Source organism: Pogona vitticeps, chromosome 8, assembly GCF_051106095.1.
Source record: "Pogona vitticeps strain Pit_001003342236 chromosome 8, PviZW2.1, whole genome shotgun sequence".
Classification (NCBI taxonomy): domain Eukaryota; kingdom Metazoa; phylum Chordata; class Lepidosauria; order Squamata; family Agamidae; genus Pogona; species Pogona vitticeps.
In genome coordinates this window covers 26,907,640-26,930,269 of record NC_135790.1, presented here as the reverse complement: position 1 = coordinate 26,930,269, position 22,630 = coordinate 26,907,640, and the positions used below count along the sequence as shown (strand labels likewise).

General features: G+C 50.7%; 2 protein-coding genes across 2 annotated transcripts in view; one reads left to right on the top strand and one right to left on the bottom strand.

Annotated features, from left to right (window-relative positions):
* The window catches only part of CBL (Cbl proto-oncogene), a 43,799-nt gene extending 35,811 nt beyond the window's left edge, over nt 1–7,988 (top strand). The window contains exons 13-16 of the mRNA XM_072979273.2: nt 314–469; nt 1,242–1,345; nt 2,540–2,725; nt 3,869–7,988. Of these exons, the coding sequence (XP_072835374.2) occupies nt 314–469; nt 1,242–1,345; nt 2,540–2,725; nt 3,869–4,155 (733 nt within the window). The 3' untranslated portion in view covers nt 4,156–7,988. The remainder of the gene's footprint in view (nt 1–313; nt 470–1,241; nt 1,346–2,539; nt 2,726–3,868) is intronic.
* A 324-nt stretch (nt 7,989–8,312) lies between these two features.
* The window catches only part of MCAM (melanoma cell adhesion molecule), a 33,119-nt gene continuing 18,801 nt past the window's right edge, over nt 8,313–22,630 (bottom strand). Inside the window, exons 5-16 of the mRNA XM_020792809.3 lie at nt 21,750–21,837; nt 21,359–21,538; nt 20,823–20,950; nt 20,188–20,338; nt 18,942–19,081; nt 17,335–17,476; nt 17,116–17,240; nt 16,339–16,480; nt 15,327–15,374; nt 12,042–12,177; nt 10,587–10,704; nt 8,313–9,691 (exon numbers count right to left, since the gene is read on the bottom strand). Of these exons, the coding sequence (XP_020648468.3) occupies nt 9,662–9,691; nt 10,587–10,704; nt 12,042–12,177; nt 15,327–15,374; nt 16,339–16,480; nt 17,116–17,240; nt 17,335–17,476; nt 18,942–19,081; nt 20,188–20,338; nt 20,823–20,950; nt 21,359–21,538; nt 21,750–21,837 (1,428 nt within the window). The 3' untranslated portion in view covers nt 8,313–9,661. The remainder of the gene's footprint in view (nt 9,692–10,586; nt 10,705–12,041; nt 12,178–15,326; nt 15,375–16,338; nt 16,481–17,115; nt 17,241–17,334; nt 17,477–18,941; nt 19,082–20,187; nt 20,339–20,822; nt 20,951–21,358; nt 21,539–21,749; nt 21,838–22,630) is intronic.

Below are 22,630 nucleotides of genomic sequence, written 5' to 3'. Positions count from 1 at the left end.
GGTGGGTGCCTTCTTGCTCCTTGGATGGTGCTTGTCATTTACTGCGGTGATCACATGCACCTGATAGAGTAGACTATTTCACATTAAGCAGCTGATCTCTGTGTTTTCACTAGTTTTCAAAAGGTTTAAAATCCCTGTGCTGTGTAATTAATGGGTATTATTAACGATTTTAGTTAATAATGCCCATTACCTGTGCCAAGACCCCCCAAAGCTGTCTGTGCGTCTAAAGCATGGAGTGGGGGAGGGGTCAAGCAGAGCACCGCGGAGCTGCTGTTTTGATGGCCTTCTGCTTTCTCTTCCCTTCCGCTCGTAGGCCGTTGCTTGTGCCAAAGCTGCCTCCTGGAGAGCCCTCTGAAAATGAGGAAGACACGGAGTACATGTCCCCATCCTCCTTGCCCCTTGTGCCTCCTGGCTGTGCTGGACATAAACTGGAGGCCCGATTATCTTTGGACATGAGCCAGGGTTCACGGTGAGCCAAGACGCCCCTCCTTTGGGACAACCTGGGCACTCCATGTCAACCAGAGGGTGCCCTCTTACCGATGGTGTTCTTACCTTGCCTGATTTGTGTTTTGATGTCCCAAGGGTTTTGAGGGGATGCAGGGGCATTTAAGAACAGGAACAAATGACCTTAGAAATCATCTTATCGTGTACTTTAAAATTAAGTGAACCCAGGTGTTGAAAGACAGACCTGCAAGATTATTTCTTGGCTGCTTTGTAGCTTGAGCGTCATTTTGTGTATTCCCTTTAGAGGCAGGCAAGCCCCTCTGTGAAGGCTAAATGCTTGAATATGACACGGACCATTGTAGTGTGTTTCCTCGAAAATAAGATGGGGTCTTATATTAATTTTTGCTCCCAAAAACGTGTTAGGGCTTATTTTCAGGGGATGTTTTATTTTACAGTTAATGTCATCTTCTGGTTGCTGCACAATGCTGCACAAAGGTGGAGGGCGGGGGGTTCACTTAACTGGGGCTTATTTTGGGGGTAGGGCTTATATTATGAGCATCCTGAAAAATCCTACTAGGGCTTCTTTTCAGGGAAACAGGGTGGTAAAAAAGGCATTTGCTAACGTGATGCCAACAGATGCTGAAAGACTGCTGTAGTGCGTACGACCAGAAGAGCCTCATTTTCTTAGGCAGTTTTCAGGGTGCTGCCAGCATTTGTTTGCAATGTGCCCCCCCCCCAGCAAAAGAGGATGCAACTGAGGTCCTGCAGCAAACGAGACCCCCTTTCTCTTTGTTCAGAGGACTGGAGTGTGACCAGGAAATAGATGGGTGCACCTATGAATCGATGTTCAACATCCACTCGCAGGCAGCATCATCAGGCTTTGAGGCTGCGAGTGTTTCTGGTAAGTTTTTTGGAGAGGAAGCCTTGCAGGACAGCCAGGAGGAAATTGAAAGACTGGTGTTCTGCCAAGCTGTTACTTTGGCCTTAAAGGATCTGTGCTCCCCACCACCACTGTGGGAATAAAGAAGGCAGTAAAAGTAGCCTGATGTGAAATGGGACAGGAGGAAAGGTTATTCAGATACATTCAGAACAGTTTGGGATTATTATTTTTTTTGAAAAGGGGAAAAAAGGACAGGATTTTTAACGTATTTTTGAGAGATCTTAGTCCTGCATATCTGAGACAGAATGTGTGGGTAGTTCTTTAAAGTCAGGGCAAGTGTTCAGATTCTGGGGTTTGGGGCAGGATGCTGCTGCTTTGCAGGCCCGGCTGTACCATGGAGGGGTTGCTGGTCTGTGACCGAGCCAGCAGTGAAGTGAGAACAGCAGATCAAAACAAGGGGGACCTTTTGTGGACCAAGAAGAGCAAAGCAGCAGTCGGACCCGCAGCCTTGCCTTTACCCATGTTGCTTGTAACCGTTAGCATTTTGGTATGAGATAGTAAAATACAATATTCTTACCCTGAATATGCTGTGCCGGCCAGCGAGACCATATTACATGAACCATAGCCAGACCACCTATTGTTTCCTCAGTCCTTTGGTCCTTGTGTGTGTCCCCTCCAGGGGTCGATTTCAGTGTAGGAACGTCTCTGTGTTAAAGAAGAGCACAGCTTCTCTTTGGATGAGGGCTGGCCTTGCTGTTAGGAAAAACGAGGCTTCTGCTTCTGGGCAGCAGGTTTTCATAAAAAAAGAACAAATTGTTAATGGTTTTGTTTTTTTATTTTTTGTAGACTCCTTGCCAAGGATAGGGATTTTTCTCTTTTTTTTGCTCTAGAATTTTCAGTCTCACATTTCTGAATTGTTTGGTCACCCCCACATACTATGTAGCTTGACATAACACAGTTTGTGTGTATTTTGGGGTGGGGATACTGACTTTTTTTCCTGCAAGAAAACAAATGTGTTATTTTTTTTCCTTTCAGAGAAGTGTCATTTGGAAAGGTTTTGCTATTCATTGCATCATTAACTGATGTGCAATTTCACCAGTTTGAGGTTTTGGCTGTCAAATGTTTCTCCCTGGAACATGTTCCCTAGAAATGTACCTGCAGGTCAGAGGGCGGTAGCTAACAGCGTGCTCCTCATTCATGTCTGTTCTTTCTAAGAGGGCGGTGATGCAGCTGCCGCTGGCAAGGCTGCCAATGGGCCCGAAGAATCGGAGAACGAAGAGGATGGTTATGATGTCCCTCGACCTGCCAGCCATGCAACCGTGGCGCGCCGTACGCTCTCTGACATCTCAAACGCAACCTCTGCCTTTGGCCGGGCCTCTTTAGATGGCGATGTTCTAGCAGGTGCGTCATGCTGGCCCTTGAGGTTTTGCAGTGTGGGAGAGGGTGCATGTGGCGTTTCTCCGTCATAGGCACACTTTCATTACCCGTAAAGAGCATAAGCAGGAATGTACAGTGTGGCTGGCCAGCTGTTCTCAGCCTTTTGCCAAGAGGACTTTGCACTGGGCTTTGACATGGCCGTTCTGTGGATCCTGACTCCTGAACTGACAGGAGAAAGATCTGTAGCCTTTTCTTTTCTGGAATTGATGCTGAGCAATGCTCTCACACATGCTTCCCCTTCTCTGGCAAGTGATGTGGTTTTGAGTTGTTCCTTTTTCCTCTGAAGTGTGCATTTCTCAGAAGCCCAGAGAGCCTGAGGCTGACTTCTGCTTCCTACCAGCGTACCCTAGAGTCCCCATTTTAAACAATAAGCCACAAAACTACCTCTTGCTGGCTCCACGAGGGCCACTGAAGGGGAGACCAAGAGTTGACTTCCACTACTGCACAGCAGGCTAGGGCTTTTAGTGTTGGACAGAGTAAGAATCTGAAAAGTTGTCTGACTCCTGCAAACACGTGTGCCTTTATAGCAGACCATGTGCGAAATGCACACAGCCCCCATTCCTCTCTTTTGTGCCCCTGTTCTGTTGAAGAACTGGCAACACCCAAATCGCAGTGTTTTTCTCTTCCTCCCCCCCCCCCATTCCTGTTGCTTCAGGAAGAGAGGTACATCCTCCACTCTCTGATTCCTCAGAGGCTCTGTCGTACAGGAGGGCACCTTCACACCCCTGTGCTTCATGGAAAACTGCTTGTCATTGGTGCTGCTGAATCTTGGCCATGATAGGAAAAACCCCTTGGCTGTGTATTCTGTGAATTCTGCTTTAGCCTCTGCTCCCCAGGAGTTCCCAACTCCCGTCTTACATGCTGTCAAGTTGATTCCGACTCACGGCAACCTTCCCAAGGTTTTCTAGGCAAACCATACTCATACTTCCTTCTGATGGCACTCTGGGACTGTGAGTCTTCCAGTAGTGTTTATGGGATGCTGTGGTGAAGAATCAGAACTTTGAAGTGTGAGAGTCTTGGAAAAGAAGTCTGCGCTAGGCTTGGATTCCTCTCTGTTCCTAAATGCTTGTGCCGTTCCGTGAGACGATGTGGCCCTTTCTTTTCCAGGTTTCTCTGACGGCTCCCGAGAGGTTCCAGAGAGGCCCCCCAAACCCTTGCCTCGGCGGATTAACTCTGAGCGGAAGGCGGGCAGCTGCTTGCAAGGCAGTGGGGCTAGGCTGGTCTCTGCCGGCAACCCCCAGCTCTCCAGCGAGATTGAGAACCTCATGAGCCAAGGCTACTCATATCAGGACATTCAGAAGGCGCTTGTCATTGCCCATAACAATATTGACATGGCCAAAAATATTCTCCGGGAGTTTGTCGCCATTTCCTCCCCGGCCCACGTGGCCACATAGCACATCCGCTGGCCCTGCCTGGGAAGACCCCCCCTTGTGCATCAAGCTCCCTGGGCACTCCTACTGCCCGGCTTCTACGTAGAGGAGATGGTGGGCACCTTGAGAGACTTCGGGAGAAGTCAGCCTCTGCCTCTGCAGAGAATCGGTCATCAGGGTTTTGCGCGATTCCAGGTTTCGAAGCGAGTGGGATGAAACGGAGCCAAGCGGTGTGTCCGACAGTCTGTGCGCCTTTTGGGAGTCAAACCCACCCTCCGCCCCCGTTTGTCCCCACCCCACCTCCTCTTCCTGCCCTGCACTTTCTAGTTTGAGAGAACAAATACGTTGCTTTGGATAGATACCTCTGGTTTCCTGTTGCTGGTGGACAAGGAAGGGGCGGAGAGAGGGGACTTTGTGCTGTGAATTCAGACTGGATGCCCGTGTGTTGAAGGGCATCTCCCCATGGCTTGTGTTGCGCCCTCTGTGGTTCAGGGTACCCGATTTGGGCCTCTTTGCTGCTGTGTGTTTTGGTTCAGGCTTTTGAGACCACCTGCTACTGGGTACAGATTTCTTGACTAAGGAAGAGGTGCCGACAGCTTCCTTCTGCTGTAACAGCTCCTCCTGTTCTCTTCCACATGCTGCTTGCTCCCTTCTGCCTTTGCAGGAACGTTCAGCTCCTAACGGTGCTGTCGGGCACCCCGTGGCCAACATTGCTTGCCACACACACTGGATCCTGAGGCACTGTAGATGCTGGACTTCTGGAGGGTTGCTGGGGAGTCAGCTGAATGCCGCGCTTCCTAGCCCTGAGCCTTCTGCCCTGAAGGTGCTTTACTGTAATCCATACAGTTAAGGATTTGGAGCAGCTTTCTTTCAACACCTGTGTTCCTGTTGCTGGTTGACATGATACCAGGAGCCTCAGGAGTGTTTGAAGGCCTCCTGTCATTGCCTGGGCTCCATCTTCCCAACGGGGCGGCCTCTGTAAGATGGCATTTAGCCACGTTCCGTGATACTTCTTGATTTGTGTAAGAAAGGGCGTTCAGTTTTGGTGTAAATGTCTTACCACTGAACAGTAAAAATGCAACAACTTCATCCACAGCTTTTATCAAATGATGTGAAAGACGAGGGCCTCCTTTCTCCTCACTTGTCCCATCGCTGAGAAGGAGTTTAGATCCTCTGACAGACTAAAAGTTGGCAGTAATTCTGTAGGGGATAAAAAAGAGATCAGTAAGGTGCTGATTTAATGACACCGTTGTTTACTTTTCAAGCACTTGCTGCTCGTGGCAGGAGTCCTAGAGAAAGATGCCTTTGAGCCTCGAGAAGCAACCCAGCGGACAAGACAGCGGGCAGAGGACTTTTCTCTCTCTCCGTCATCCCCTTCCTGAGTTTTCAGTGCAGGGTAGACAAACAGGATTAGCCGCAACGTGAAGATTTATCTCTTGAAATGTGTTGCATTTTTGGTGTTTCCCTGTGGTCGCTTGCCCGTTTAAATACTTCCCCAGGTTCCTATGCTTGCCATCAGAATGGTGGCTTTTTTTCCTCCAGAAGAGGATGCTACAGTCACCATCTCTGTTTGGGTGGGTTCTCTCCAGACTGCCAGCCACGGGGCCTTGGGTCCCTGGGAAATAATTGCCGAGGATGCCAGAGGGGACGCCCCCCCTTTTTTTTTTTTTGGTAAGGACACCATCCATGGCATCCAGCAGGATTGGGAACACAATATTTGTGCTAAAGCTGAGCCACTGGTTTTACCCTCTGCAGCCCCACTCAAGCCTTTTGCTTCCCAGTTTTCGGGTGCCAACACCTCACAGTGACCCCAGAAGCCCATTCCATGGGATACGACAAGAGCGGCATCAGCCCATCTCTTGGCTTTCACATGAAACCCTGAAGATTTCTGTAACCTTGCCAGCCTCTGCCAGCATGTGTCTTACTGTTCTTGGCATTCCTGGTGGCATTTCGGAAGAAGGGAATGAAGATCTTCTGAAGACAACGGCAGGGTAACAAGTTGTGGTTGGGAAGATTTTAAAGAACTGAGTGGGCTGCGCATTTCAGTTGAGACTCTCCTGGGATTCTCCTGCCTGCAGTTTCTCCCCGAAGCATCTGCTAGCTCCTTGTTGAGTTGGGGACCAGTTTGCAATTGACTTCAGCCTTGGTGAAGTTAGATTTTCCTACTCAGCTGCTGGTTGCAGCATGGGGGGGGGGGGGAGGAGAAATTCATGAGCAGCCAGTCTTGATGGCTTAGCTAGCCCACAAATGCACCCTCCTTGGGGCAAGGCAGCCACAGCACCACCAATAGGCCTCTTTGGACGGACATCTTGCTGGGCGCTCTGAATGGCCAGCCTTGTTTTGGAAGCCTTCTGGGTTTGGCAACCACCCCGCAGGCGAGAGAGCTGCCTAGGGGGGTGGGCGGGTGGGCATTGTCGCAGCAGGTGCACCTACTGGCCTCCTTTGCATGTGCTCTTCTTGTCCACGTCTTGTGTCTTAAACTTGCCTGACGAAGCTTGTCGAGCGGCTCTTTCTCCTCGAACCACATGAATGTTGTTGTTTGCAAGCACAAGGGAAGCCGAACCGTAGCGCTTCCTGAGCTGTGATCCCGGCTGCTTCGTTAAAAATGGACTGCATTACACTCCCCTGCCCGCCCCCCCCTCCCGGGTCTTTCGATCTGAAAAAGGTGGACTTTTCCTCAGACCCAAATGTCTAGTGCCTTTTGATAGGGGAGTCTGAAGAAGAGACGGATCGAAGACGTGGCTCCCTTGGGAAAGCCGTGGCGTTGCTCCTGATCCGCAGCTGCTTGGGAGGAGGAATCCAACCCAAGGTGGTGCAACGGCGCGCAGCCCCAGCGAGCCATTCCCCCCCCCCCCAGCTTTGCTGTTGGGGCAGGGGTGCCCTTAGCCACCTGGGCGGGATGGGCAGGCAGGGCAGCTCTGATGGGTAGGGTTTTTAACAAGCCATGGGATGGGACATCGTGTCGGAAGAACCAGACACCCCCCCCCCAACGGCCCCTGCTCCCCGCACTGAAACAGGACGTGGTGGCCTCTTGACTGGAAGCAGACGGCATCTCGTCTTTGGGAGCGCTTCCTGCATGCGCGCTGGGGAACGAGGCCAGGCTGCCAGGATCTCTTCTCTCGTGCCGTGCGCACGGATGCGCAAGGAGTTTCCGGTGGGTTGTGCCCTTCCAGTACTAACCTGCTCAGTGCCTGTTCAGTTTAGGCAACGGCTGCCTCCCCGCATCTTCAACAGCGGCTGCTGCATTTGCAGGATTCCCATGTGGCTTTATGAAGGTTGCCCTTCCTGCAGCCGATTTGGGGGCTGTGGGATTGGCCACGGGTGGATGTTTTAACCCCACCAGGGAAGCACTGCTGTTCTTGTGACAAAAACTGCAAGAGGGAGGGGAAATAGGAAAAGCGAAATGCTAAATTTGTTACCTTCATTGGGTGAGAGAGGGGTTAATAAGTAGTTCTGTTTCTCCTGAAGGTTGAGAACCAATTTTAATATCAGTGTTTAAATAAAAATCAGATTTTCACTGACTATTTTAAAATTATGTCATTAATATAAAAAAAAATATTAGCAGTATTTAATCCTATCGGGCCTGTAAAGAATAAGAACAGAAGGTAAATATTCTTACAGAGTAGCTGAGCTTTAAGGTTCATTTGGTCTAAAGTCTTCATTTTGTTCTTTAAAGGCATTGTTAATGTTTTAGAGGTTATAACTAATGTTATTTATTTTTCATTCTTGTAAGCTGCCCACTAAAGAACTTGTGGGGGGCAGATGGGTGGGGAGTATTTAGGGTATTCCGTGTGTGTCTGTAAAAGGAAAAAACAAAAACAAAGTTTTATTTTTAAATAAATTTCTTTGTTGTAGCATATTGCTCGTTGTGTCCGCTTTAAGGGGAGCTGGCCAACAGTAGTTTGTGCATTACAATTGTGGGTCTGTGTGCAAACTATAGGAATTAAACTGGGTTTTGGTGTTCGAGAACCCAGGAATCCACCACCAAAGAAAAATCGGTCAATACATGTGGGGCTTTCCCGAGATGCCCCAAGGCTGCACCACAGATTTCCTACATGAGACCTCACTGGTCACAAGAAACCTGCTCTTCTGGGTGAGGGGGTTTAAAACTAAAGATCTTGCAGTTCTATTGTCCTAGTTCCTCTTCATGAAGGTGCCACCAGTGAAGAGCTAAGTCATGGTATTTTTAACTTTTTATTTTTCATATATTTATAATATATATATATATAAACCCTGCAACTCAGACACTCTTAAATTTACACACACATCAACAAAAATATATATATATATATAACAAAAGCTTTGTTTTTGATAACCTTGTAGCTTACAAGTAAAGCGCAACACCCCTTTTTGGTTAACGAGTTTGCTCTTTTTCAACCGTGACAAAAACAAATGTAGGAAAGCAAATTTTTAACCAACTTTGCCCACCCTTCTAGGTTCTGTGCTCAAAATCAGGTGCCTGCAATGGACAGTATTTAAGGCCTGATGCCCATTTTGAACTTGGGGAATAAGGAAAGAAAGAGGGGCATGACATTTCTTTCTTTTGGAGGGAACCTCCCACTTCCAGGCAAATATTTGGAAAACAAAAAGCATTAAACGTGTCATTTTGATGCCTGAGCAATTGTACGGTACGGAAAGAACGCCAACCCTCCCGTTACATTTTTGAAACTTGTTGCTGCCCCCCCCCCCTTTGTATTTATTGTCCTCTGACTACCGAAGCAGAGGTGCCCAACTCTAAGAGGAAGGGGTGATAGAAATTATTACACCTAACGCAGTCGCCCGTGCCCCGTTAGACGGCTTCTCGAAGGACTCACAAGTGCTTCATCTAGGTAAGGGACCTTAGGAGCCTTGGCAGAGTTGAGGAGAGGGAAAAAAATTAAGTTCTCGGGTAGAAATATGTGACTATACAGTTTTATACAAAAAAAGAAAGGGGGGGAACCCTGTCCTTCAGTGTCTTGCCTACTCCCGGCCACTCCCAAGCCCCCAGGCCTTCTACATCGTGTGTACTTCTTTAGAACCGTGTCTATGAGGAACAGTTTGGGAAGTTTTCGACCCTGAGCGAGCCCAGGGCCAAACTTTAAGGAAAATCAACCCCTTCTTGCGCCATTCGCCAGCTCTGCACCTGTCGGCGGGAGTCTTGGGGAGGAATGAAACGGTTCAGTTCCAACTAGCCTTGCTTGGCAAGTGCTTCGGTGGCTATGCGGGTCTTTGGCCCTTCTCTCTTGAACGGACTGTTTGGGGGGTGGAAAAAAAACACCTTTATTGTACAGTAGAGCCAAAGTTTTGCAACTGAATGCTCGGAAGCAAGCCTCCCTCCTTTTCGCTCAGTCTGCGAGAAGCAAAGAAGCACCAGTCTGTTTCATCTAGTCTTTTTGTCCTTCAGAGCTCGCCGGGCGGGTGGTGGGGGATCCTTTGCCACCGAGCTTCGTCTCTCATGGGTTCGTAAGGCGCTGGCCGTGGGAGCAGGGGAGGGAGGGCGTTTCGAGGGCAGGAGGAATCTTAAAGAAAGATGTGTGGCTGGCTTGTCCTCTCAGTTCCTCAGATTGATGTATTCCTCTCCCTTGGAAAGATGGGAAATATAAAAATGATCAAAGTCATAATTACACAGCGGTGCTCTGAGAAACCAACACAACTCCCACTGCCCAGTCAGTCTCACGGTCCGTCTCCCCCCCCCACCCCCCGGCCATCATTAATATAGAAAGGTCGTCAAGGTAAATTCTTGCAGCCATTCTGTGAATGAGCAAAAATTCTTGGGAGCACAGCAAAGCACACACCCCAATGATTTTCCACAGGGGAGTCGGAGGATTCCTCTGGCAAGATCATGGGGGGCGAGTCAGGCCTTGCCACAGCAGTTAAGGAGGGGCACCGAAGAGCCGCCAAGGGGTGGGAGCTCACGACGTGCCCACCAGTAGACTCCAGACGGTGCACAGCAAGGGCTCAGCAGCATGCTGGCGTCACCAGTGGAGACAATGTACTGGAGGGTGTGTGTGCCAGTGGGCAGCTGTCTGGTTTGCCAGTGAGCAGGGATGTGTCTACAGCCTTTGTCTTGGGCAGCTCTGTGCCCCAAGGCTGTTAAGTGCCCACCCCCCAAGAGCCACGGCAAAGGTATGTGGGAACAGCGAGGCGTTGCATGCCCTTTGTCCTCCTGTTTTTGCAGTCTGAGAACTGCGAACCTTAGGGACCCTCCCAGGCACCAGTCCCAAAAGAGGGTCCCTCTGGCCCGGCGGCTGAAACGGAGGTGGGGGGGACAGGACCAGAAACCGCCAGGCTGCGGCCACCTGGTTCCTTCCCTGGGGTTCTGGAGAGGCATCAGGAGCTGGACGGAAGGATCCAGACGCAACGCATCCCAGAGGAACGTAGTGAGGTGGAGTCCCCATGTCACAATTTGGAGAGGGCACAGCCCACTGAAAACACAGCCACATCGGGGGGGGGGCTGGCCCTTTGGTTGGGCTTACCTGGTCACCTGTGGACTTCTTCTCCCCATTGGCACCTTGCAGGAGCCCCGCCTCTTCGGGAGCTTTATCTGACTTGACTTCAACTACAATCTCATCTTTGTGCGCGTCGGGCCTCGTGCTAGGGAGGAAGGAGGACAAGAGTGTGAGTGCATCCAAAAGCCGGCCGGCTGAGACACAAAACGGGGAGTTGGTCGGTGGTGGTTCCAGAAGGCCAGGACCCGGCTGGACAGCAAAGACAGGGGAAGTGCTGGGGGGGCAGCAACCCCTTCTCAACAAGTCACTAGCTCTATCCAGCATACGTGGGCAGCCAGGGGTGTGATTCAACGACGAAGGCCGATTTGCTGCTGTTTATGCTGCATCTCCCTTTCACGGATGGCTGCCTTGTCGTGGTGAAGGGGCTTGAGTAATTCAGGGAAGCTATGGGCTATGCCGTGCATGGATGCCCAAGACGGATAAGTCATAGTGTAGAGTTCTGACTCAATGCGATCCACCTGGAGCAGGAACCGCCGAAAAATTGATGCTTTCAAATTGTGGTGCTGGAGGAGACTCTTGAGAGTCCCCTGGACTGCAAGGAGAACAAATCTATCTGTTCTGAGGGAAATCAACCCAGAGTGCTCACTGGAAGGACAGATCCTGAAGCTGAGGCTCCAAGACTTTGGCCATCTCTCATGAGAAGAGAAGACTCCCTGGAAAAGACGCTGATGTTGGGAAAGAGTGAAGGCAAGAGGAGAAGGGGACGATAGAGGACAAGATGGTTGGACAGGGTCATCGAAGCGACCGACATGAATTTGACCCAACTCCGGGAGGCAGTGGAAGACAGGAGGGCCTGGTGTGCTCTGGTCCATGGGGTCACAAAGAGTCGGATATGACTTAACGACTAAACAACAACAAATGCTGCATTTACTTATGCAGTGACTGGTAGCTAGTTACCCTTAATGAGGATGTAACAATGTTACATTTCAGGAGAAGACACTTTATTGGAATAATTAGCAATGTTTTCTGTCTTTCACTTATAAGAAGTGTTTTTACACGCTACCCACCACTAACCATCTTGGGAATTGTGACCCACCTATGGCCACAGGCATTCCAGCTGTGGTTCCAGTTGGAAAGTGTCCCTGTACGGTGTTACGCGACTTAGCAGGAGGAAACAACCAAAGGGCCCCCCCCCCCCGGTCCCTTTCCACCGTCCCAAATCAGGAGAAGCCAGCTCGCTTGGTGCAACACTGATGGGGAAGTGTGTGAATGACAGGCAAGGAGTGGGAGTGGGAAAGGAGAAGGCTTGATGGTTGTTGTGCATTTTCCGGGCTGTTTGGCCGTGTTCTTAAGGTTTTTCTTCCTAACGTTTCACCAGGAAGAAAAACCTTAAGAACACGGCAAAACAGCCCGGAAAACCTACAACCACCATCGGATCCCCGGCCGTGAAAGCCTTCGAGAATACGGAGAAGGCTTGCTTACATCTCTTGCTTCCCTGACCGTCCGCAAGCAAGCTTCCCTTTCTTGTGCAAGAAGTAAAGGACGGCCCCGAGGATGGACACCACCATGATGCACACAATGACAGCCACGATGATGACCCCATTGCTCTCCTTTGGTTCTATGCAGGGAGACAAAAAGAAACAGAATCACTTTTCCGAAACCTGGAAAAGAGCTTTCAAAACTCCCCTTGGCTTTCTCCCAAAGCTTAGCCTGAGGCCGCAAGTTGAAATTAATATCACCAGCCCTTGGAAGTGGGTCTAGAGGGCAACAAGTTCTGTTTTGGAAGGTGTTAAAACTCCTTGCTCCCAATAGGTTCCCCTTTGTAGTCACCAAGCACTTCTTGCTACCGGGGGCTGCTTTGGCAAGAACGGCCATCCTTGGGAGGAAGCCGGAGAGGAAGAGAAGGCGTTTCACAAGAGGCCCAACGAGGCATTGGCCAACTGAAAGAGCCACTCCTGGGAGTTGCAGTGATGTGAGGAGTGGCAGCACAGGGGGGAGGCATCCATTCAACAGCATAAACACTGCAGAAGACGTTGGAGGGTGCAGAGAGTCTCGGTCTACGGGCACCCTGCAACAAAGGTGACCCCAATCCATTACACCCGAGGACTGGATCTGCTGCTTTCTCCGCCATATTGCCTGCCACACTTCCCAAAGTGACAAAAAGCCACAGAAGAGGGCATTCAAATTCAGCTTCTATTCTTTTTTTTTTCAATCCCTTGAATTTTTTTTAAAAAGCAAGTTCCTAGTCCTCATGGTTGTGAAGCATGGGGTCTAAGCTCCAGCTGAACCCCCAGGAGCTGAATGAGCACCCTGGCGGCTCTCCCAGGTTGATAAAATAAAATAGTGCCAAGGAAGAGCAACACATGCAGGTTTGCAGAGCAGTTCTTACTGCAAGGTCATTGTCTTGGAATTGTTCTGGAGCAAAACTAAGCACTTGTTCTTTTTTTCAAAAAAAAAACTTCATAAATAATGCCTTTTGGGTTTGGACTGCCAGTTTGTTTTGCGGTATGATAAGGGGCGGCTCAAACAAGCGCCAGTGCGAGGGATCAGGAGAGACCGGCTTGTTGCGGGCTGCCCCTTACCAACGGGTCAAAGCTGCTCCAGCGAAAGTAAAAGGAATGGGTTTTCTCTGGATAATTTCCAACTGTACCTTCCTCCCCTTCTCCGGGAGTTTGGGGAGGTGTGGTCTGGTTGTACCCATACCCTTGAGTATCATTTCCTGGCCAGGTGAAATTAGAGGAAACATCTGGAGGTGGCCCAGTTGGGGTGGGAGTGAGAACATCTGGAGATGGCCCAGTTGGAGTGGGAGTGAGGGAAAAAGAAGATGGTTCTGGCGAGGTTGGAGCAGGAGAGACATCTAGAGAGCAGCAGACGGAGAACGGAGCCACCGTTAGGATGATGGTAGGAAAACCTGGCTTCTCAAGCAGCCGCGGGCTTCTTAGAATGTAAGAACAGCGGTGCTGGGCCAGACTCCAAAAGTTATCAAGTTCAGCATCCTGTCTGATGACGGACAATCGGATGCCCAGGGACAGACAGCAGGCAAAACCCCAGCTGCCCTCTTCCAAGCTCAGTCCCTGGCAACTGGTATTGGGAGGAACAGGGTGGCTGGGGCTATGATCCTAAGAGGACCTCCAGACAGCCTGCCTACGGCCCCATCACCTGCATGACAACAGCTGGGAGGAGCCCCTCCTTTCCTCTGCCGTTCCTGAAGCAGCAGTTTTTAAAAGAAAGGGTCGAGTTCTATAAATATGCCCTGCTTAAGGATGTGCTGGTTGGAACCTGTTGCAGGACTTCTGAAATATGGGATCAGGAAGCCCAACGGCGTAGCTTGGCGAGTTTGGTCTCTGGTTGCAGAGCCAGAGGTTGGGAGTTTGATCCCCCCCCCCACGGGGCCTCTTTGGGAGAAGAGCCAGCCTGGGTGTCCTTGGGCCAGCTGCGCAATCGTCCCAGGGATCCCACCCAGAAACAGGGAAGGCGAAACTGCTTCTCAGTAATCTCTACATGGAAAACCCTGGAAAAGGGTCACAGGAAGTCAGAGTAGATCTGAGAGCGCAGCAAAAAAGAGAAGCTAATGGAGATATTTCTGGGAGGGCTGGCAAACTGTTTATAGAATGTTTTGAGCAGGGCTTCAAAAGGCTTAACGAAGTCTGAAGTCTGGCTTTAGCTTATTCGTATTCTGATTGAATAGATTATGCAAGAAAAGTGTATCTCTCTCTCCTTTTTTTAAAAGGTATGCATATTCTCCTATTAAAGTGAGCATCGGTGCAGCCTGAAATAATCATAATCCCATTACCTGGATCCGTGGTGGTTCCATTCCATGAAAAGACATAAACAAGAGTCCTGGAAGTTCACATCAAATGTTACCTTGTCCCCAAAGCATTCACCCGCTGAGCCACAGACTGTCTTTAAATGAAGCTTTTGGCTGGGGAGGGGGCTGGGCCAAGATCCACTCTGGGAATCCCCTCTGAGCTCCACCCTGGGGTACTGGGGGTCTGGCCGCACTCTGGCCCCCTCTTGCTTTGGTCACTGCAGCGCTCTCTCCTGGGGGATCATTGCCCTCCCACCCTTCAAGGTGACACGGCCAGCTAGCGAGGAACCCCTCTTGGCAACCAGGATCCCAGCTCTGAAAAAACGGCACCGGCTGCCCATAAGGCTTCCAGGCTGTGGATAAGAACTTTTCAAGCATCTGAACCGCTTGGGACCTAAATCTCTGAGTTGCCTTTTTTCTCACCCACCCCTGCCAGCCTCACTATTAAGGTCCCCCCACAGGGTAGCCCTTCTCAGTGCCCCACCCCTGAGACTTGCACCTGGATGTGGCCAGAGGGAGGAAGGCTCCCTTAGAGGGGGGGCACCTCCTCTTGGACGCCCGACGGGCACCGACTGCCTTCTTTTTAATGTGGTGCCAGGCTGAAGCCCCGTCGCGCATGCCAGAGTTCAGCTATTAGTTCTGGTGCAAACCCTCCAGTCTCCGTTTTCAGTATTAAACGTTGCACATATCCATTTCTTGCATGCCTTGCTTTTCTTCTCTGACAAGCACAGGATGGGCCGGGGGGGGAGTTTCTTACCAGGCCCCCTCTCTTCCAGGTGCCAATTAAGCTTGCCTCTCCTGAGTTTGGAGCAGGTGGGTCCACGGGACCGTGTGGGGAGACATGCACACGATCCAGCTTTATTCTGGGCCCCCCGCCCTCAGGTCCTTTTCTCTGGAGGGCCCCCTCCAAACCCCCCAAGGTGCCCCACACCGTATTCAGAACGAGGGGAGAAACTCACTGAGCATCTCGTCAGAGTCCGGGACTCCAGGTTTGGTGGCTGCTGGCCCTTTAGAGGAAAGAAAGAGAAGGAGGCCATGAAGCAGAACAGTGTCTTTCTTGCGCTCCTCACCCCCCTAAAGGGATCATGAGGCTTCAAGGCAAGCAGAGAGAGAAGAGTCCACAGGAATTTGACATTGCAGATCAAGGCACACGTGTTGCATTGTTCAGGATTTGAATCACATGCTGGTTTCCCTTCAGCAAACTGGAAAGAACGCCAACGGTCCCCTCAAAGCGATTATCAAGGATGTACTGACCCCCAATGCTGAAATGTTTCAGCCAGCATCGTCTTGCAGAAGGATAACCGCGTAGGTTCCCCCTTGCCTCAGACCACCTACCAGCTCCCCCCCCACCGCCTGCCTGTTTGCACGACTGCTCTTGCAACCAGCGAGGGAGGACACAGGCGTGTGAAGGAGACCCCGTCGGGAGGCGAGCACTCTCCCCCTCTCCCGCTGTCTGTTTCTGAAACAGGATACCAGCCTTCGTGGGACAGAGAAATGGAATTCTGTTGTCCCCCATTAATGAAATGAGTCAAGCAACTCTGCAAGAAAGCCAGACTCTCTAAGTTCTTCGAGAAGCAACGTGGCAGGAGAGGGACCTGCCCCAACCCGGACCCCCAACTCCGCTACTTTTGCCCCCCCCCCCACTGCAGTCATTGGAGGAGGGAGCCCAGGGAGCTCATGGGGTGAGCTTCAGCCGGGAGTCCCCTGTGGCCCAAGACAGCTGTCGGTCGCTCTCAGCGCCTGGACATGTCACTTTGTCCTTCTCTGAGAGGATCGTTGCCCTTTAAAGGCGCCACCCCAAATTAAGGGACCAGGATGGGTTACGGGGGACGAGTGGGAAATGGTTAGTAGAATTTATTGGACTCGCTGTTAAAAGAGATTGCCATCTGCCTGTCTCAGCTTCTCCCCGAAAAGCATGCAAGGCACACACCCCGCAACAGCCCCTTCTTGGTCCGATAGGAAGGGACTTACTCAATTCCAGCATGAATTGGTGCTCGGTGGTGCCCAGCTTGTTTTCGGCCGAACAGTTGATCCCCGATGCCAGGAGGGCTTCCGTGACCTGGATTGAGATGGTGCTGTTATGCTGGTGATTCCGGGATGAAAGCGGGTGACTCTGTAGGTAGGAAAGAAAGAAATCATGGGGGGGGGGATGAGGAGAACTTTTAACGAGGTCCCCCTCAGAGCCCTCGCCTGGGGGGTTCGGTTAAACAGGAAGCCCGGCTGGTACAAGGCTGTGGATCCCTGAGCAGATGGAGGGTGAAGCCAACCAACAGGTCTAGCGCATACGGATAATGGCACTCATTTGGCTGGCAAAAGACATCCGCCTGACACGGCACGCAGTTTTCCTCACTTCCGTATCTTGCAGTTTGTGTGTTTGCTTGTGAAAAGCGGGGAGACAGCTTTCAAAAATACACAGATCGATGAGCTACAGTCTAATTATAAACACCCTTATTATGCAGGACAAACGAGGAGGAAGGGGACAATCACCGTCGCCAAGTTTAAGAAGCATCTGAACATACGTTCTTACCACAGACCCTGAAAGCTTGAGGACAACAATAGTCGTACGATTTTGTACTCATGGGGGGTAGGGTGAGGGGTGAAGAAGAGGAGGGAAACAGGGAGTTGCAGATGAAGTAAAGCTTGACCGTGCACCACGGCCCTTTCAAATTTGCCATTTTTCTTTGAAACTCTTGGGGGGGGGCACGGTCTCCTGATCCAGCAGCTGCCCACCCACCCAGCCTAACATACCGTTATATTTTTGGCACTCCAGAAGAATTTCGGCTTTTGGACAGAGAAGACGCTGCAGGTCAAGTTCAGCACTTCGCCCTCCTTGATGTACACCACCCCCTCCGGCGTGGTCAGCTTCGGCTTTGCTGCAAGGGAAAGCGAGAGTCGCGTTGCTGCTTGGCGCCCCGGGGGGGGGGAAGGGGGCCGTGGTGGGGAAAGCCACCCTCAAGTTCTGCTTACAGTGAATGACGACAGAAGCCACCTTGGAGCGGGAGAGGCCGGGGACCTCGGGCATCGTGACCCGGCAGGTGTACTCCCCCATGTCCTGGTAGGTCACCTTGGTGAGTTTCAGTAGATGATCCGTTGAAATCACCTCTCCCTTCTGCAAAAGGAAAACCGAGGGGGAGGGGAGGAGGCAAAGGGGGGAGAGGAGAGGGTCACAAAAAGGGACAGGAGAAGATTTCTCCCTCTTTAAGCCAGAGGTGAGTCGTCGAGCTGCGACTCTCATTCAAGGCAGTCAGGAAGGCCGGAGAGGATGGAAACTGAAATTCATTCACATCCAAAAATGCTACCGGTTGCCCAAATCTGGCAAACCACAAGCAGGAACCAAGGGTTTAAACATGCAGAGAGTTTGATTTTCTTTTCTTTTCTATAAAATCAATGAATGTTTTTATCAAGGTGTTGGTAAAATCCAGGAACGAGCCTCTTGCAACTCACACCAACCTGTCTCCAGCCACAATCCTCGGGCCAGAGATTAATAACCAGCCTTTGGGCCGTCGGTTCACTACGTTGCACGAAGGAGTGGATTATTTAAGCTGAAGCAGTGATGCCGTCCAGACCACGCTAAGCCACACTTGTTGCCAGAGTTTGGGGAAGGGACTTGCTTTGGACTTTTTAATACAGCCGGCCAGCCTCCTCCTGAAAGGTCAACTTTTTTGAAGCAGGGCCCCTGTTCCTCCCAGCCTTCAAAAGGCTGCCTCCAGCATTTCCAAGAGGGAGCGGGTTGGCCTTGGATGAAAAGCGGCAAAATAGGTGAGCATACACGAAAGGAGAGTGGGAGTCTGGTACATAAATGCCCAACATGTCAGTGAAAAACATTTTGGTCTATTCCTCCACCTTGATATACTAGCTTTCTGCTTGCAGGGTTTGTTCCCAGAAAGGATGACAGGAAAACGGTATCCGGCTATACTCCCTACCTGGCCGTGATCTGAAAAGGTGCCTCTGTCTCTTGCATGATGTGTATCATACATGAGAAAGCACACTTCAAACTCCTCTTCATCCTGCTTGAGGGGGAAGGACTTGGCCTAGTCAAGACGCCCGATTTTAAAAAGTAACTTTTTCAAATGCTGCACACGGATGGAGAACGGGAAGGATGTGACTCTTCCCAGTTGGCCAGGCATCAAGCTGATTGCCTAGATCTGGATTTGGGGTTGGGGGGGAGGTTTAACCTGTCAGATACACATTTACAGTGGTGCCTCGCTTAACGAGCGCACCGTATAACGAAGAATCCGTATAGCGATCCCTTTTTGGGATCCCTATGCGGGGCACCACTGTACAAGGAAACAAATCTCAACACGGCGAGGAAGGTAAGTGGGCAGGAAGCGTGCAAGCCGCTCCTTCTCCACCACTCAAGCCTGCCGGGGAGGAGTTCAGTGGCCCGCAGTCACAGGCCAGACTAGAGGCAGAGGGTGCTCCACAAGGCGATCCTCTTTCTGCTGTCAAGTCACCCTGCCCCACAAAAAATCCAGAGGGGAAGCTTGAAAAGGAGCAGCGTTTTATGGACTACGGTTCTAGTTGTTTTTAAAAAGTAAAATGTCAGTCAACCAACAGCGGGAGACGCGGAGTACCTTCTCCCACTGGAATTCCACCGGTCCAGAGCTGGTTGTGTTGCAGCTGAGGAGCAGCGTGTCCCCTTCCCGCGGCGTGTGTTTGCGCTGCTGTTTCTCCGCATCGACAGCGACAATCCGGACCGTGGGGACGTCCAGGTCTGAAGGAGATAAATGGCTCTCTTGATGCACCAAAGCCCAGGTCCCTTCGCGACACCCCCGTCTCTGCGCTCGCCTTGTCTGCAGGGGTTCAGATCTTCCCATGGGGCTTCTCCGCGGCCCTGGCTGCTCCCTGACTCCCCACCCACACCTCCTGCCGGCTGGGACGTTCAGCAGGGGCTCGGGACTCCTGGCCTTGGGGGGCTCTGGGGCGAGGCATGCCATCTCGCTGAGCGACACCAGCCTAAATGCGACTCTAGGCGCCTCAAGGGTGCCCCTCCCTCTCCCCCCCATTTCTAAAGGTACGTGTTCTTCATCTGCCTCAGATACAAAACAGACCAACCGCTGGTCCAGAAAGCATTTCCCGAGAGGCTTCTCGGTACAGAAACTAAAGGGTGAGGTGGAAAGGTGCCCCACTCCACTGTAGCCCCCAACTTCTGCTTCACTTTCAGGGATCCCCCCCCTGGTCCCGTTCCAATGGACTCGGACTACATCATCCAGAATCCACCACGCTGGGTATTCTGGGAGTTATAACCCCAAAAGTTGCATTTCCAACTTTGGTTAAATCAGTCAGTGAAAACCTCGTAAAGTCAAATCTGCCTTTTATTTTAACTGCCTGCAACATTCAAGTCTGTTTTTAACTTTTTTAATTTTATTGAAAGTTTGGGGTGGGGTTTTATTGACTTTCTGTATTTATTGTTGGGCATCTGTTGTATTTAGACGAGCTTTTAGCATGCTGCAAAAAGCCCAGAGATTGTGAGCACTATGGGGTAGTATAGAAACTGAAATGTAAGTAAGTAAGTAAGTAAGTAAGTAAGTAAGTAAGTAAGTAAGTAAGTAAGTAAGTAAGTAAGTAAGTAAGTAAGTAAGTAAGTAAGTAAGTAAGTAAGTAAGTAAGTAAGTAAGTAAGTAAGTAAGTAAGTAAGTAATCTTGGAAAGGAGAATGTACTTTCTGATTTCAGTGTTTTGTTTTGATTTGCAAATGTCTATAGTTTTTTTTAAAGTTTCTGTAAGTATCTGCTTATTAGACAGCTCTACTGGACACCCAAGGGGGCCACTCTTTTCAGAATAAGCCCGCCCCCACCCAATCCTGCCCAGATTTACTTACAGTTTACAAAGAGATTCACCGAGGCGTTCAGCTCGGCAAAGGACTGCAAGTCAAGCACTTTGCACAGGTAGCTCCCGCTCTGATTCCTGTCCACATCCCGAAGGACCACTTTCCCTCCACTGACATCGGACAGCGGCTCTTCTTCCCCATCCTCCAGAGCACAAAGACAGAAGAGCAGGAAAAAAAAAAGCTTAGGAAGGCCGTGAGCAGCACACAATGCCACTGACAAGGGCAAATTCTCCCTGGGACACCCACACCTCCACACCCATTTGTGTGGACACCTCACGTTTCTAGATCTCATGATTTCAGACAGAAGCCTGGAAGTAGCCCCAGCAGCTTCTCTGAGATTCCAAGGAAACAACACGAAGAAGGCGTTGTTCTGGAGATTCCTACCATCTCTGCTCTCCATCGCAATGTTAGCAATCATGACAAAGCTATAAGACAGCTCTTTCTCCAGGTAAGGAACGACAGAGTTCCTAAAAAATTAGCTTGGACTGTTCCCCTCTTAATGGAGCGAAGAGAGCTAGAACATCCACCCACTTTCTGACCTCCGCCTGCCTCCATCTTGACCGACCAGCTGACCTGCAGCTTGACTGCAGACCAGGGGCAGCCTCCCCACCGGCCCCCGGGCTCACCTGCAGCTTGACCAAGGTGTACTCGGGGGGCGGGTTCCCGTCGGCTTTGCAGTGGAGGGTCACGCTGTCCCCCTCCTTCACGACTGGCCTCGATGCGTTGATCACAAAGCTGATTTCCTCCGAGGGGTCTGCGGAGCAAACAGAACCTGGATCAGCTTCTCCTCGGCAGCTGGCCTGCTCAGAGCAGAGGATAAAGAAGCTTGAGCACCTATGGTTCCCTCCCCCACTGCATTTACTTCTTCCAGGGCTGTCACAGAGGCAAGGTGACAGGAGCCCACTTTTACGCTGCTTTCAGAGGCACTCTGTGGATGTGTTTCAAGGACGCTGACAGCAGAGTTTCCCAGAGAAGTGTCCAGAAAGGTCAGGTTCAGACCAAATGGAAGGCGTAATGACACGCTCACAACCCTTCTCCAAGAAACCGCACAAGGGGCAACAGCCCCTTCTTTCATCCATCCAAACAGCATCTTCTTGTCAAGACATCCCAATCTGAGCAAAGTGCACAGCAAACATCCGCCATTCACCCAGCCCAGACTTACAATGAATGTTGATGGTGAAGTTCTTGGACACGATGGTCTGCTTTGCCCCCATCAGGCTGTAATCGACCTGGCAGTGGAAGATGGCATGGCGGTCGTCTTTGGTGACTTGGGCCAAGAGAGTGCTCTGGACGGTGTACAAGCCGCTTGACTCCATAATGTGCATCGGGCGGATTTCAATGTCTAATGGAGGGAGGACAAGAGAGAGGGAGGGAGGGAGGGCAGGAAAAGGAATGACACCAGTTCTTAAACCCTGCACCTAAATCTGTATTTTCAAACGTTTCTAGCAGTACTTTTTAAGTTGCAAAACCCATGTTAAAGGCCACAGTTTCCTTCTAGAGAGGAGAATAGAGCCCTGTTCCTTGCGCTTCTGCAAAGCCCTTTTAAAATGTACCTTTCCCATTTTCAGTCAAAGGCTCTTCATCCTTGTACCACGTGATGGTGGAGGCCGGGTAGCTGTTGCGGCTGATGCATTTTGCAATCTGAAAGACAAACCAACAGCTTCACGCACACTTCGCCACTGGCCTCGTGGTTCACTGATGGCCGGAGGGTCCCTTCTGAACCAGTTGATCTATACATCTCTTTGCTAAGTAGAAAGAAAACGTCCTTATACATTGGGGCTGGGCAAAGGCCACATGAGCCATTTCATCATCTCCTTACCCTGACATCCCATCTCTTGCGAATTTATGCTCCAGACCAACCTTAGGAACTCGGTCTGCTTTCCCAAAAAGACAGCCCCATGAATGCACAGCCTCTGAACAACAGGGATGATCCCGATTTAGCCTTTTTGAGACTCTTGGCTTTCACTGTTAATTATTTAGACGATCCAGCTTCCTCCAAGCCTCGGGGTTAGAAAGAAAGAGAAACAGGGAACTGAAAGCCGAAGGGGATCTTGGATCAGCTAATGGACTTTTAAGAGTGTGTCTCTTTCTCCTGCAGTGTCCCTCGGTTCCTTTTAAAGATGTTATTAAAAAGACAAAAAAAAGCTTCCGTTCCAGTTCAGTCTGGGCTGCGTGGAAGATAAAGGCAGGAACCAGAAAGGTCTGGCTTTCCAGAAGCTGTTGGATCACAACTCCCATCGTTCCTCACCACGAGCCATGCTGGCGAGAAGATGGGGATTGCAGTGGACGAAAAGACAGCCGGATGCCTCCTCTCCCCAAAGCGCCCACACAAACCAGGGCCGTATATTCAGTGCTCGAAGAGGGAACAAGGGTGCAACTGTGCCTAACCAGGAAAACCAGGAAACCGCCATCCAGAGCCACCTCTTCCCACCCT